General features: G+C 40.8%; 1 protein-coding gene across 3 annotated transcripts in view; it reads right to left on the bottom strand.

Moving 5' to 3' along the window:
- The window catches only part of NPNT (nephronectin), a 49,140-nt gene that overhangs the window by 12,475 nt on the left and 22,133 nt on the right, over window positions 1-14,532 (bottom strand). For 2 of the 3 annotated variants that reach the window (XM_056490599.1, XM_056490600.1), the window contains 5 exons: window positions 12,153-12,272; window positions 11,250-11,369; window positions 7,041-7,175; window positions 5,729-5,851; window positions 3,449-3,868 (listed from right to left, as the gene is read on the bottom strand). In XM_056490599.1, the coding sequence (XP_056346574.1) occupies window positions 3,449-3,868; window positions 5,729-5,851; window positions 7,041-7,175; window positions 11,250-11,369; window positions 12,153-12,272 (918 nt within the window). The remainder of the gene's footprint in view (window positions 1-3,448; window positions 3,869-5,728; window positions 5,852-7,040; window positions 7,176-11,249; window positions 11,370-12,152; window positions 12,273-14,532) is intronic. The other variant, XM_056490601.1, reaches the window with a different exon arrangement.

The following is a 14,532-nucleotide window of genomic DNA, read 5'->3' as shown; positions in this document are numbered from 1 at the left end:
GCTAAGGCTGCAGAGCCAAAAAAAAAAAAAAAGGAAGGGAAATGTCCATGCATCACAAGATAACCTAGCTGAAAACACAACTTTTAGGTCTTCAGCAGATCCTAATGGCTGGGAGCAGAGAACTGCCAGTGGTTGCTGGGTACAGTGCTCTCTATGCTGGGTTTTGCCCATCCCTCTGTGATAAAACACTACCTTCTGTGACTCTTTGGAATACAACAACCCTTGGAGACACAGGAGGAAGCAGCCACCTAAGATGACACAAACTCTTCTGAAGATTTATAAAACTGAAGTTAAATCCTACTTCATGACCTGAGTGGATCCAACATCGATTTTCTCCTCTGTTTTCCAAAAAAATAAGAGTTACAAGACTACTAATTGCTGCCTGTATTCTCTAGTGGGAAATAAAAGCAGCAAGAGCAAGGCTTCTTCTTCTCCTTCCAGGCAGGCATATGGGGACCACAGTGAAAATAAAGTTTTGAGAACTGGCTTCTTTGCTGCCTCAACTGGAGAGCAGTTGATGTGGGGAAACAAACCTAAAGAAGCTCAGGACAAGCAAAACAAAATTAGCTCATATCCACAACCCAGGAATACTGCAAAAATGCCTCATGTATGTGAGACTAAAACAGAAACAGATTTTAAGCAGCTGAAGGAAATAGTTCAAAACTCCCCTTCCCTGAGGAAATACAGAGGCAAGTGAAAAATCCAGAAATGTTTTTGGAGGTGGGCAGGGTTTGGCACATCCATATAGCAGTTAAGAAGCAAGTCGAAGGTTAGCTAAATGTTACTAGTAATTTCAGTTTGAAATCCTTAATTGTCTTAGCACCATGGTTGTTAACATTGTGTCTGGCTACAAGGAATTATTTTGGAGAGGCGCTGGCTTACACTGGGTGGGAGCGCTGCCATCCTGAGCTCGCAGTGCCCCACACTGAGCAGCTGCAGCCAAACAGAGCCAGGCACTGCTCTCCCACACACCTGGAGGAGGGGCACGACTGGCCAGCAGGAACCTGAAGCTCAACCCACCCTGCACACACATCTGTAAGCTCATGTGAAAGGCATTTCAGCTAATGCACCTCACCTCACCCTTGCCATGGGCCAAGAGCACTTGTGCAGCCAGGTCTGCAGCCCAGCTAATGCCCAGGAATCCAGCACCTGGCATAATGCTCCCATGCTGCTGAACCCCTGGTGTGATGGCATCTGGGGATGATCAAGTATCTCTGTGTTATCCTTACAAGGGCAGTCCTGAGGAGAGGCCGACCCCCACTCTGTGCATGCCACTTGAGTCATGTATGCGGGCTGTAACTTTTCTACCTGCTTTTCACGCATGAGGAAATGTAACTTCTGCTCCTCCCCACAAACTCCTGCAGTAACAGGATTCAACAGGTAAACACCTTACTCTACAAGCAGTGCTTTCTTTGAGAAACCAGCACATTCTTCTGAAACAGAACTGTTTTGCACTCAACTGTAGGTTTCAAATCCTTAACAAATGCTTTTGTGCACTCCCAATACAAATGCTTCTAGTCAGAAAGAAAGTAGGAGAGGATTCCAGTAATCATTACCTAGATGATACTTTCAAAGTGTCCAGAAGAGAAAAGAGAGAAAAACAAAGCAGAAACCAGAGTGGAAAGGAGAGAAAAAGATGAGAGAGAGGAGAAAAAAAGACACCAGCTTCATTAAAGATCACACTACTAGCATCATCAGGAGCATGCTTTCAGTCACACAGTTATGTCACATGCATATGTGTATCAAGTATGTCTCTAGCAGGGAATTAAAATAAGTTATATGGGATTGAAGACAGCCATCTGTTGACTTGGTCTGAGGACTCTCTGTCACTGTATTACCTGCTGAGGCCGGGAACAGCTGGTGCTTGACCTGTTTCAGTCCTGAAGCCTTTGAAGCTGTGTATGTACATCACAAACCTCAGACTGTGCAGCTGACCTAAACCAATAGCTGATAAACACTCTGCAAAGGTCCTGTGTTTTTTATATGTACCATAATGTAAGCTGCAGACAGACCAAGCCAAACCTAAAAGGCTTTTACTTTCCTATTTTCCAAACTGAAGCACATGTATTAAAAGCATTATCTTCAAAATCCCTCTAGGGACAATACAGAAAAACTAATTGTAAATCATAAGCTTTATACAGAGGATTGTTATGACTTCATGAAAATAGTTGATAACTATCCCTCTGCTTTAGTATTCCAGAGAACAATTGCAACATGAGAGAGAGACCTGGGAGCCACAATGCTGGAGTCTACAATAATTTCCACATAACTACATTTTTAACTGTTGGCTCCCATTACATTAAGCTTTGTAAATCTTTATTATATTTCCTTTTAGAATTTCACTTAAATGTATCTCTACATTTTAAACTGAATATAAAGCCAAAAGTACACTCTACTAAGCAGTACCAGGATCTGTCTTCTAGCTTTTGTCAGCTTCACTTTCCATTTTCTATCTACAACACCTAAAATGTCACAGGGCAAACTCTTTTACAAGGAACAAAATATTTCACTGAGTAATGACCTAGAACAACAAAGCCCAAGAAATTACCACAGATGCCAAAGCAACAGAAGAAAACTCCCACATTGCTTGTGCACCTGCTCTGAGACAGCAAACTTTTCCTCCTACTGCATTGCTTCAGCAGCTTTATTGTACAACAAGCTGAAGAGCTGATCCAACACACCCGCCCCGTCTCTAAAATTAGCTGCAAGAACTAAAGATGAAATCGGGTGTTGAGTATTTCTTGGCAGAAACACACAGCTCTCTAAGTGCCAGTAATATCTCCTGTGGTATGCACTAAAGCTGGCACAATGGTGCTGTAGACTTCAGAGGAGCTCTTAAAGTTACATGTGTTCATGCTATGAGAATCTTTACTATCTTCAGCTTTTCGTGTATCCCTTTACACAGACACGGTCCATAAAATTACTATCTATGCTATTTTTATGCATTTTTCCCATTGTTTAGTCATGAACATCTGAGACTATTTGAACCCATACAAAATAGGTCACATAGAAGTCTTTAGGTAATCAGGCATGATTTCTTTACCATTCTTAAAGCTATGGTAATACTTGTTTAGGAGGGACTCCCAACTCTCTGAATTTAAACCCACTGACTGACTACTTCAGGAGTTATGTTGCACTTCAACACTTTTCAATAAAACATCTTTAATTTCTTTAAAACCTGCATATGAAAGCATAATTAAGCACTTCTACAGGACAGTATGTTCAGTAATTTCAAGGGAGAAAAATAAACACTTTTTTGATTAATTGATTCAAAACTTCAGTCCCAAATTTTTGTTAGGCAATAAAATCAACTACTTGCACAGCTTTACCATATAACCATTTTTAGTTTCATTTCTCAGTGGTACAGTGTTCCAAAAAACCCAAACAGTATAGTGCATGCCTGCATCTAAAGATACAGATAAATGAAGGCATAGGGAAAATTACTTACTGAACACGTCTCCTCGGGGCTTCTGAGGATCTGGCTGGATCCTGTTGTCATCGATAACTCCTTGGGAAGATGTAGTTTCAATGGGAACATGTGAAGGCTCTTCAGTTGTTACCAGAGGAGTTCTTTGTGGTGGTAGTGTAGGTCTTACTGTCGTAGGCTGAGGAGTTGTTGTAGGTGGAGGCTTCGTCACTGATGTAGTGACCAGGCTTGTTGTCACTGGCACATATCTCGTGGTTGGCCTGGGTGTCAGTCTAGTCGTTGTTCTGGGTGCAGGCTGAGTTGGCCCAGGTGTTGGATGAGTTGTTGGCCCAGGTGTTGGATGAGTTGTTGGCCCAGGTGTTGGATGAGTTGTTGGCCCAGGTGTTGGACGAGTTGCTGGCCCAGGCGTTGGACGAACTGTCGGCCTGGTCACTGGCCTTTCTGTAACAAAAGCAAGTACATGCACTGGTCTGAGGAGCTGTGCCTTCAGCATCAACAATTCTAGTCATTATATCACTGCCTCCCTCAGGGAGAGTGCAATTGGCCTTGAATATGTGATACGGACCAGGTGGTTCAATGATAACAAGAGGAATAACTGCAAAGAGAATCAAAATGGGACCAAATGGGCATCTCAGCCTCTCACTCCAGAACCTTAATATATTTCATTCTGATGCGGAGACTTGGATGAAATAATTTTTCTTCCTCCAAAGGTTTCCATTAGCATTAGCACTGCTAAATTATCACATCCCCTTAGGTCGTACTTGGCACTGCAGCAGTTCAGAGATAATTTAGAATGACTGAAGGTCAAGACACTTCCATCCCACCTCCTCTCAAAGATCAAGTCTCTTTCAGAGTTGGCAAAACATACACAAAAGCACTCCTGGTTAAAAAAGCATGGGCAGGAAGCTATGGGTTAAGCAGCCCTCTAAACTGGACAATCAGGAGTGGAAGCAAGTTTATTAAGACCCCCGATGTTACAGCCATTTTAATCACACATGGCCAGATAGCTTTGGCTTAAGAAAAATTCTTACAGACCTTTCCTTCTAAACATTTCTCTTTGCCAATAAGCAGTAATCATTTTAGAGATAGAACCAAGCCAGCCTTCTTTTAGATTCTTCCCTTTGCTAAACACCAGGAAACTAAGTAAATTACATTTTTCCTTCAGAACCTTCAGAAAAATGAGGTGCTGGACTGAGCACCACTTTCAACTCAGTGACAGTGCCCACAGTACCATCCCCTCCTATGTTTCATAAAGAAAGGACAACAAATTTTAACTTAGTTTCACAAGAGGAGTTTTTCAAAAATATGTTTTGTTGTTTTCTATTGGTTAATAAGCCTTTTATATCTCACTGGAGATCTTAAAAGGCTCAGTAAGAACTCTAGTCACATATTTTGTGTACAAGCGTTTCAAGTATAATACACAGTTAAAATGAACTACTGTTTGTTAAACAATGAATTGTTTGATGATAGCAGGTAAAATGTTTTCCTTCTGGCCACTTGCTTATTACTATCCCTTTGAATACCCTGCAGTTTTGACATTTATAGTATATTAAAATATAAAACACCCCTTAGGACCACATCCCATTAACACACGTAAAATTTGCCCACATATACTTGGAAGCACTTAAGATGTGATAGAACACCTTTTACCATTACAGCTACAGCCAAAGGGAAAAAATGGTGCTGCTCTTTAAAGAGATCAGTGAGTCACCAAAGACCAGATCCACAAAGGAATGCAGGATCAAAAAGATCCAGCAGATGTCACAGAGCTACACAGTCGTGTGGGACATCAAATATGGGAGAGCTCCAACACCTTATTCTGTACCAAGGGGGTGGCTGCTTCTCCCAGGAGAAAGGTGGCCAAGGGAATTTTCCAACAGCAAATCCTTCCAGAGAAATCCTCCTTCCTGGCTCTTCTCACATCTGGGAAGCAGCAGGGAGTGGATGGGGTGAGTTGCTGAAACAGGCCAGTTGTGGAGTGTACATAACAACAGGGTATGAGTAATATTCACTGTTTGATCAGACCTACCCTGCTTACTCAGTTGTTCTCATCCTGAAGCAATCTCTAAAATCAAGCTGTGAATAGGGAGAGGTGAATTTATTTCTAATTATGAAAATGTCTCAGGGAAAGATATTTTTATCAAGGCATGCTAAGACCTAGAAAACTCCAACTACATTCCCTGGCTGCTTATTTAGTATCAAAAATAGGTAAGAGAAACAGCCTGATAGTGCTGTACCTTAAAGTTTACAAAATGGGACATAAGCTTTCAGAATCTCTGTTCTAAAAGGAGCATTACATACGTATGCAGTTTGTTCCATTGTCTCTGTACCCTTCTTTACATTTGCATTTGTAGGATCCTGGAGTGTTGTAGCAGTGAGAAAAACTACCACACTGATGGTGGCCAAGGGAACATTCATCTATATCTGCAACAGAAAATTTGCATTAAAAAATCATTTACTTCAAAGCAACCTGACTTTCTGCTTATCCCTGCAAAAAACTCCAAACATGAATACAGTTTTGATTATTTAAAAAAAAAAAAAAAGGATAAAATTTTGCCAGTTGGAAAAGAAAAATAGCCACAAACATGGTGATGCAAACATCAGGGAAAAAAGGGATTACTGGACACTTTGGTATTGCTCAGCTTTTACCTTAGCATCAGCTTCAGACATGCCATAGATAGACTTGCAGTGGAGATCATTGCTGATTGCAATTTTAACACCCACTTCTTACAGGTGACAGAATAAGAAAAAAACCAGAGTGTAGGAATATGCACGTTCTTAATCACAGAGATATTAAACCATTTTTTCTTCATAAAATTCTTCCTATATTATACATCTGTATAGGTGTTTCTACATGAAGTAGAAACTGCTGGAAATGTTTCATATGGCATATCCACATTTATTGTCAGTGATGCAAGAAAAATCCCCATATTCCAGCTCTCTGAATACAAATTTCTCTGAAAAAAAATACTGAAGCAAACAAAAAGCAATGCCTCATTACCTCCACATGATCTTTTTTCAGTAGAAGAATTATAACCACTTGAGACCCTGTGAAACTAAGGTAGAGACCTAGGAATATCTTTGTTGAAGGGCATATACCAGCTGCATTCCAGTCTCATGTCCAGACAAAAATAGGTTATTTCTCAACTCCTGCCTCTTCCCCACCTGTCTTCAGGGGAAGGAAAACTGGGCAGTCTGGGCTGGGAGGAGCCAGGGTGTGCACATGTTCTTATCTTGGATCTTGGGACATGCTATGGAGCACACCAGTGTTACAGCTCAGACACAGCCTAAGCTCATACACTGCTCCAAGCCTACAACTGCCAGTGACAGTGAACCCAGAGGAAAAAACAGATTTGGAAAGGAATTCCTTGGGTCATCAGCTCTGTTCTCCCCAGTAGCTTCCACACAGGAACCAGTTACAAGACTGCAAGCCAAATATATGCCTTGTCTTTCACAGTTTATTTCTATAATCCACCCTTTCTTAAAATACCGATGGAGTGTAAAACAACCTGCCTCCACATTTCAGCCATAATAAATAAACATTCCTTTTTGAGCCATTAATTTAATTTTTGAAATGCAGCTCTATTACATGTGAGAAATAGCTTGTAATTACCATGGCACTGGTATTTGCCTCCGATGTACATCAGATCAAAGCCTTTATGACACCTGCAAATGTAGCTCCCGAAAGTATTGACACAGTGCCTAAATCGGGGGCAGAGAACCCTCCCAGTAGCACATTCATCAATATCTGTGGAAACAAAGGAACTGCATTATTCTTAGGTAAAATACAGTGTACAATGTATAAATGAAACTGGCTTCACATAATGGGAAGCTAAAGAACAGCCAAAGTATTTTTCACAAGGCCCTTGGTCAGACAGTAGCAATACCTGAGCACTTCTGCTGGCTGTGCCCTCTAGTTCAGCTCTGGGTCACAGGCAGATGCCCAGGGAGCAGCTGAGCTCCCCCACTGCTGCTCTCCCTGCCTGAGGAACTCTCAGACGAGGTCAGGCTGACACACAAGAGCTGCCTGCGCTACCACTCGCTCTGTAGTCCTTGGACACCGAGCTGAGGCTGCCGAGTGCTCAAACAATAATTCTCCACTGCGGTAGAGACCTGCCATGCACGGCTGCTTCTGACGCACGCAGCCCCTCGTGTTTGCTGGTTATCTACAGGGCACAGTTCATGCCTTTGCTCTGCAGCTCTATCAGGCTCTTGATCTATGGGAAAGCAAGATTTTGCTCTCTGTGCAGGTCTTTTCCCAAAAGGAGCACTTCAGCTGATGATGTCAAGAGTGCAAAACAAAGCCGAGTGATTGATGCCCTGCTGCGCTTGTGAAAGCGGCCTGAACAAGGCAGAGTCTCTTCCACTGCTGGTTAGTTAGGGCAGCTACCGAGGCAGGGGAGATGGAACTTCAGCTTCTCTCCAAGCTGTGTTCCCACAGTGAAAGAAGTGACTTAAAGCCACGAATTACTGGCCAGATGGGTTGTCACAGGTAGCTCCTGCTGGCACTGTCCCACTCTGCACGAAGAACTAGTGAGGACAGCAGGGATCCAAGCCCTGAGCTCCCACACTCCTGGACCACCTAGCTCATCTCTCTCCATCAAGAGCATTGCTGGAATGGTGCAGTAAAGGCCTCAATGAGAAAGAAAACAAGACCAGTACTGGGCACCTCTCCACATGCCTGAATCTTCCTATAAATCTGTCTCTTGATTTGAATTTATTAACATTTTAGGCTTTGAATATGCTACGAAGTTTTACAAACTCTACCATGTTTCTTATTATCGTTTAATCAACAAGTCACAAATTTCTACCCTTTATTAAAATATTATTTTAAGACTGCAATTTTAAGATTCTTGATTACTAAGAGCTAATTGTGTTGTTTGTTGGTTTTTGGTTGGGTTTTTTAATCTTTAAACCATAGCTTCAAAAACCTCAGTAAGAACAAGATTAGCCACTGAATATACTTCATCATGGCATGGATTATGATCTTTAAAAACCTAATGTAGCATGTCCTGCTTTTTCCTCCATACAGATTCCTATTAATTCACATTTTTGCAAATTCACATAAGGCAAAAATTATGTTAAATTATGGCAGCAGTGTCATGCTAGGCAATTTCATGTTCTAGAGATACAGGACAGAACTGTTAATCACTGTTCAAAATTGATGCAAAAATATGGAAAAATGTAACAGCCCTCCACTTGCATATAAAGAGAGGTGGATGCTCATTGCTGACGGGAAACCCACTTTTGATCAGCAGCCACAGATGATATAAAAGTGCTTGTGATTAGTTTCCTGCAGCTCTCAAACAGTAGTGACTGCAGCTTCTGTCAAGTCAATCCACACCTGGATCAAAAGGTGTAGAGCTGTTTCCCTTTGCCTGCTGCAACATGCTGTGGTTCATACCAGCTTCTTGTGAAAAGCAGGGCATAGAGGGGTGATTTGGAGTCTCATCTCACCACCAGGGAGCTGCTCCAAAGGCACATGAGGAACTGTGATGGTCAGCACCTAATGAGTGTGATGGTGTCCACCAAAGAAGCAGAATTGCTTCTTTCTCTTGCTGTAAAAGTATGACCGTATTTCCAACTCAAGCACAAAATAACTTGAGACTAATTTAAAAATATTATGATTTTTAAGTTTACAAGGCTGTTTTTTCAATTTTCTAAACACACATGCAAAAAGGAAAGAATTAATTTTATAGTGAAAATACATTATTTTCAGCCCTCAAATACTTTCAGAACATTTGAAGCGGAAATGTGTATATGGCTCATTTCATTAAATGAAAATCCCAATCCAAAAACCTGGCAAGACTGATTTATTGATTCAAGAGTCATTAATCAATTAATCAGCTGTTCTAGTCTACATTTTCACTGAATACTTTGCTGAATTTTTTTTCATTTTGTTGTCATTTAGTTTATATGATTTACCTTTATAGCCAAACTGGTGTCTCTTTACTGATTGTCTGAAAGGAACATTTTAAACAAGAGAATGATCAGCAAGTGTTAAACTAAGAATAGAATAATGCCCAGAGGAATTTCCACCTGTGCTAAAAATAGGCATTGCATTCCCAGCTGCCTTTCAAACTCTCCTCAAATAAGGATTTCATGAGCTGTAGCCAATGCACACTTCAATTTTGTTACCACCACCTACACTTCTATTTGTACTGCAGCATTATCCAGACCCTTCCTGGAGCCAACAACTTTCCCAACAGTGACAAGCTTGTACAAATACGAGGTAAAAGCATAGCCTTAGTCCCAGGTAGCTTCAATTCTTTGAGGTATTTACTGCAACTCAAACTTGATAGAGAAATAACACAGAAGGGGTGCATGTCAGAATCACTTCTTACCAAAAAAGGGGAGAACATTATGTTACAATGCGGGAAGAACAGACATCTCTTGCTGCAACTATTTTCTTTGTATTGTACAAGGCTGCTCTGAAATTCTTGTGGAAATTTTAGAAATAGATTATGAGGTCATTCTGAATGATGCACACCCAACTAAAACGTGGGTACACAGTTCTTTGCCTCTCTGGGGAAAAAGAAATGGAAACTGCACTGAAGAACTCAAAGAGCTTCATAGGACTGGTTTGAGTGTTAGTCTTTGGCATTAAAGTACACTTCATTTATTTCAAAGTATGAAGTTTCCCTGAATAGAAAAATGCACACTAGGAAAACATTGCAACCATTTTTTCAACTGAATTTCTCTACTTGGTGTACCTTTCTTGAATTTGTACTTAAAATCATTCAGCTCATTACGACATGGCACAAGTGCCTTCCAAAGATCTCTCTGCCATAATATGCACAATGGGATTTATCACAAATTAATCCCTTCAGTATGTAACAACCACAGGTTTTTTTTTCCTGTTTTTTTCATTTTTTTTCCATACACGGATGTGTCAATCATGCACTTTAGAAAACTACTGACTTGGTGTGGAGCCTGCTTCTCATCAGAAAATCTAGTCTGTCCCCTTCTCTGCCAACAAATTCTTGGTCAGCATGGGTCAGGCACTTGGAGAACCAACTACCCTGTGGACAGGCAAGATACCCTAAGGGATTATTAGGACATCCCCATTTTCTTACATTCTTTCAGTGTTACTGGCTATGGAATTGCAGCACTTCATAGAATATAAATAATAAAGTCACTGAAGCATCATATCCCACTCAGGATGTATAGTTAATGACTGATGAAATCACATGCCACACTGTTCTTCAGACCATAGTAGAGTCTGATTAACCATAAGCACCTTTTCCATGTTCACAAATGTGGGAACAAAACATTTCACTTTTATGCTCTCGAAGTTGCGGACTTTAACCTGGAGTTTTCAGAATATGGAAGAAAGACAGCACATTCAAAATCCCACTTATACTGGGAACATGTACAGATTTTCACCTTGCCCCACTATAATATCAATGATTTTTACAAATTATCCCTCTACCCACTGAGCTAGGCACTACCTTGCTGAATATGAGGGAAAGGTGATCTCCCCATTCCTTCTGTTATGCAAACATGTATTCTGGAGTTAGCAGTAGTTTAAAATGATCCAATAGTGGGAGTGGCAAGGGCCAAGGGCATGGAGACCAAGGAGTCTGTAATGGGATTTAGGCAGACAATGAAACTTGAAGGATGGGAGGAGAACACTGGCAATCTCTGCCAAGGGGGCACCTGAGCGACAGCCCTACTACTGTGCTCATTATTACCAACTTTAAACTGCCTGTTCTATGCATTCTAAGTACATCTGGTAAACTCTCTTGAACTGCATTCTGTGTAAGGATTAAAGCATTCTGGAGAAAAAAAGATAAAATGAGATCACCATCTGACCACCTACCGACACAAGTCCTGCCATCAGGCCCAAGCTGCAGCCCAGGAGAAGGACAGCGGCAGCGCACCTCCCCTTTCAGTATGTCACAGCCATACTGACAGTTTGCCATCAGGCAAGAAAGGGCATCTGGAGAAAAACAATTTAACATATCTAGATAAAGACTATGATCAGCACTAGAAAACGACAAAAAACTTTGGAGAATCAGACATCACATATTTATGATAAAAGTGGGGAAATGCTTGTTGAGTTTCATAGGTATCCTTCAAGGAGGAAATACATCTGCTAGCAAAATTTTTCTTTCCACAAACTACATCTCTAAGAAAATAAAAAATAAAAGAGAAAGCCACAATTGTAGTAAGTAAAGCCTAATAAATAACAGACTCTCCTGGACAGTATTGCCATTTAAAAATGGGGCATCTCTAATTGAAGGTAACTTCTCTCCCCTTCTCTCTGTCCAGACATTCAAAGTAACTGTTTTTATGGGAGCAAGTAGGAACCTGATCTCCAGAGAGATGGCAGTACAATCTTTATACCAGTCAAACAACCAACATCTGCAGTGTTAAAGATTTTATGTTCATAAGGCCATAAGGCAGCAGAAATGCAGGTATCTTGCTGCAATGAAAACTGCAAGCACTTGTCCTCAAAGGCCAACTTGCAATGATTTACAGCACTGAAGAATGCTTTGGGGAAAACTTTCAATAAAACTAATAAAATCAAAACAATTGCTCTTGTTTTTTTCAGCCTAATTTAACTAGGAAAAAAAGGAGCTCATCCTGCTCAGCTGCCTAATTTCCAGCAAGATTAATCTTTCACTTTGGGACTTATCCTCATTTCATATAAGTTTTCTGGGGAAGCTCAAGCAGGGATTTTGAGAAGCTGGAAAAGAGCAGGCACCAAGGCTGGCCATACTTGAGCAGGTTCCATCTGGCATAAGCATGTAGCCGTTCAGACAGTAGCACTTGTAGCTGCCGTAGGTATTCATACACCGGTGCTTGCACGGCCGCGGCTTTAGTCCGCACTCATTCAGATCTGAAATGAAGGGCACAGGGAAGAGGGTGGGAACAGAAAAGAAAACACACTAGGCATGCATGGCAAAAATACCAGTTCAAGCTGCTGGAGAAGGAAGGAAAAATATGGCAATTAGCTTTTTATATGCAGTTCAGCTGACAGCAAGCGTCCAAAACATCCTGCATGAAGCGCCGTTCATCCCTCCAGACAAGCAGCTTATTTGGCTTGGTTTCACAGATAGCTTTTCAAAAATGACAATATTAGCATTAAATGAAGTGCCAACTGTTTCATTAGGCAACACACAAGCTCAGGCTGCCCTCATCTTGCCACTATTCATGTTGATGCCATATCCAGGACCAGGCAGCACTTGGAAGAAGGAGGAAGAGAGAGAAAGCAAACATCACTCTGCAATCACTATCAGTGATTCCGATAGCAATTCAGTGATTCACTATCATGCTGCAAAATTAGTGGCAGAGGAAGACAGGAAAGTTGATGCCAACTTACTTTAAACAATCTCACAGAGAAAATGTATTCATTATCATCTAAAAAATACTAAAAGAAAGTATCTGACATCAGCTATATTTGTCAAGGACTATCCATGACGGCTAGCATTTCAGATTTACAATTTAATATAGAATTCATGGGTTGAGCTGAAAGTATTTAGCCTACAATTTCCATATTAGTAGACAGAACTTCAAACAAGAAGATGATTTCCTTCAGAATTCTCTTCAAAGAATGTGTGTTAATTTTGTCTGAGTAAACCAGAATAATTTGTTACTCGTTGTTGTTAGTTATTTGTATAGCGATGAACAAAGATGACAACAAAGATGAAAATAATAAATATATTGAAATATAAATAAAATATAAATAAATAAATATATACAAATCCAGCCACCGAGAACTTAAAAAATGAATTATCAACTGTCGCCTCTGATAATGCACCATGCTGTCTGGAGGTCTTTTGCAGACAGAGAATTGCCATTTTTTCCAGAAGTTTTCAAAGAGCCAGCTCCCAGTACTAAGCACCATCTTATCAAGTGTCACTCAATCCATGGAGCAGAAAAGTAAGCCCTGAGGCTCCCATCACACATACACACACACACACACACACAGAATAGCCATTTCATCAAATGCCAGCTGAGGAGCTGACAGATGCCTGCTGTGGACTAGAGGTAAAGGCTCAGTTACGGTGCTGAACCAGAAAGATAAATACACCTCTGTTACAATGAAGTCAGTAATTCATTGATTGCTTTTCAAAGCAGAAAACTTAACTGGATCTACGTAGTAAATGGAATGAAAGAAGTTACATTCACTGCAGAGGTGAAGTTAGAGAAAACATTGATTCTAGACAATTATACCTGGAATTTTAGAAGTTGTTAATGATTGGATTTTGAATTTGTCCTGAAACTCTGTAATCCCTTAGTTTTTGAGAGTAACATTCTGCACCTTACTCTTTTCAGGCAAAATATTTTTAAACAGCATTCTAAAACTGAGAAATATACTCCTTTTCAATTTGACTGGTAAAATGCAGAGCCATGAAGAGAAAAATACATGGATCACACAACAAGTCACTGATATAATCCAAACTCAGTTGCAAGGATGTTGCCTGTTATGCCACTACTGTTCCTGAGAGCTTTTAACAGTCTTTATGTGTATCACAAAACCTACTGTCTTCTGAACTACTTTGTTTCCATCTTCATGGAGTCAAGGAATAGCGAGCATCATGCAGACATGGCACTCCCCAGAACCCTTCCCCTTACTTCATCTTCCAAGGTCTTGGGAAGAAAAGCATGTTTAAGGACAAGAATACTTCCTGCTCCCTTCTTCTGCAAGAGAGTAGTGGTAATGGATGTAATTTTCCATTTCTTCTTGTGCAAGACTGAACAAGATGTTTCCAGCAAGCCTAAAGGGGAATACTTTCTCCTCAAGGAAGATCAGGTGAGCCTAAGCAGGACTTTGGTGAGGAAAGATTGCCAAAATTAGGGCTGGACCTGTGCATGATAAAGAAGGACTGAAGACCACCTCCACAGTCTTCCTGAGGATAATGTGCTGCAGAGGCAGCACCCCTTTACAGCTCTCACTTTTTGGGAGTTGGAAAAAGTTTCAGCCTTGCAAGGAGAATATAATTCTCACTTCAGGCACCAATGTCACACTCACAAGAAAGTACTTGGTGGGTTTGAGAGAAACAGCTGTAGAAGAAGGTACATTTTGTCCCGGGAAATCAGGATTGTCTGCTATGACTTGTGACTGTAAGTATCTGCTTAGGCCAAATGGAAGTGCA

This window comes from Oenanthe melanoleuca, chromosome 4 (genome assembly GCF_029582105.1).
Source record: "Oenanthe melanoleuca isolate GR-GAL-2019-014 chromosome 4, OMel1.0, whole genome shotgun sequence".
Taxonomy (NCBI): Eukaryota; Metazoa; Chordata; class Aves; order Passeriformes; family Muscicapidae; genus Oenanthe; species Oenanthe melanoleuca.
This window is presented reverse-complemented; position numbering and strand designations above follow the sequence as displayed.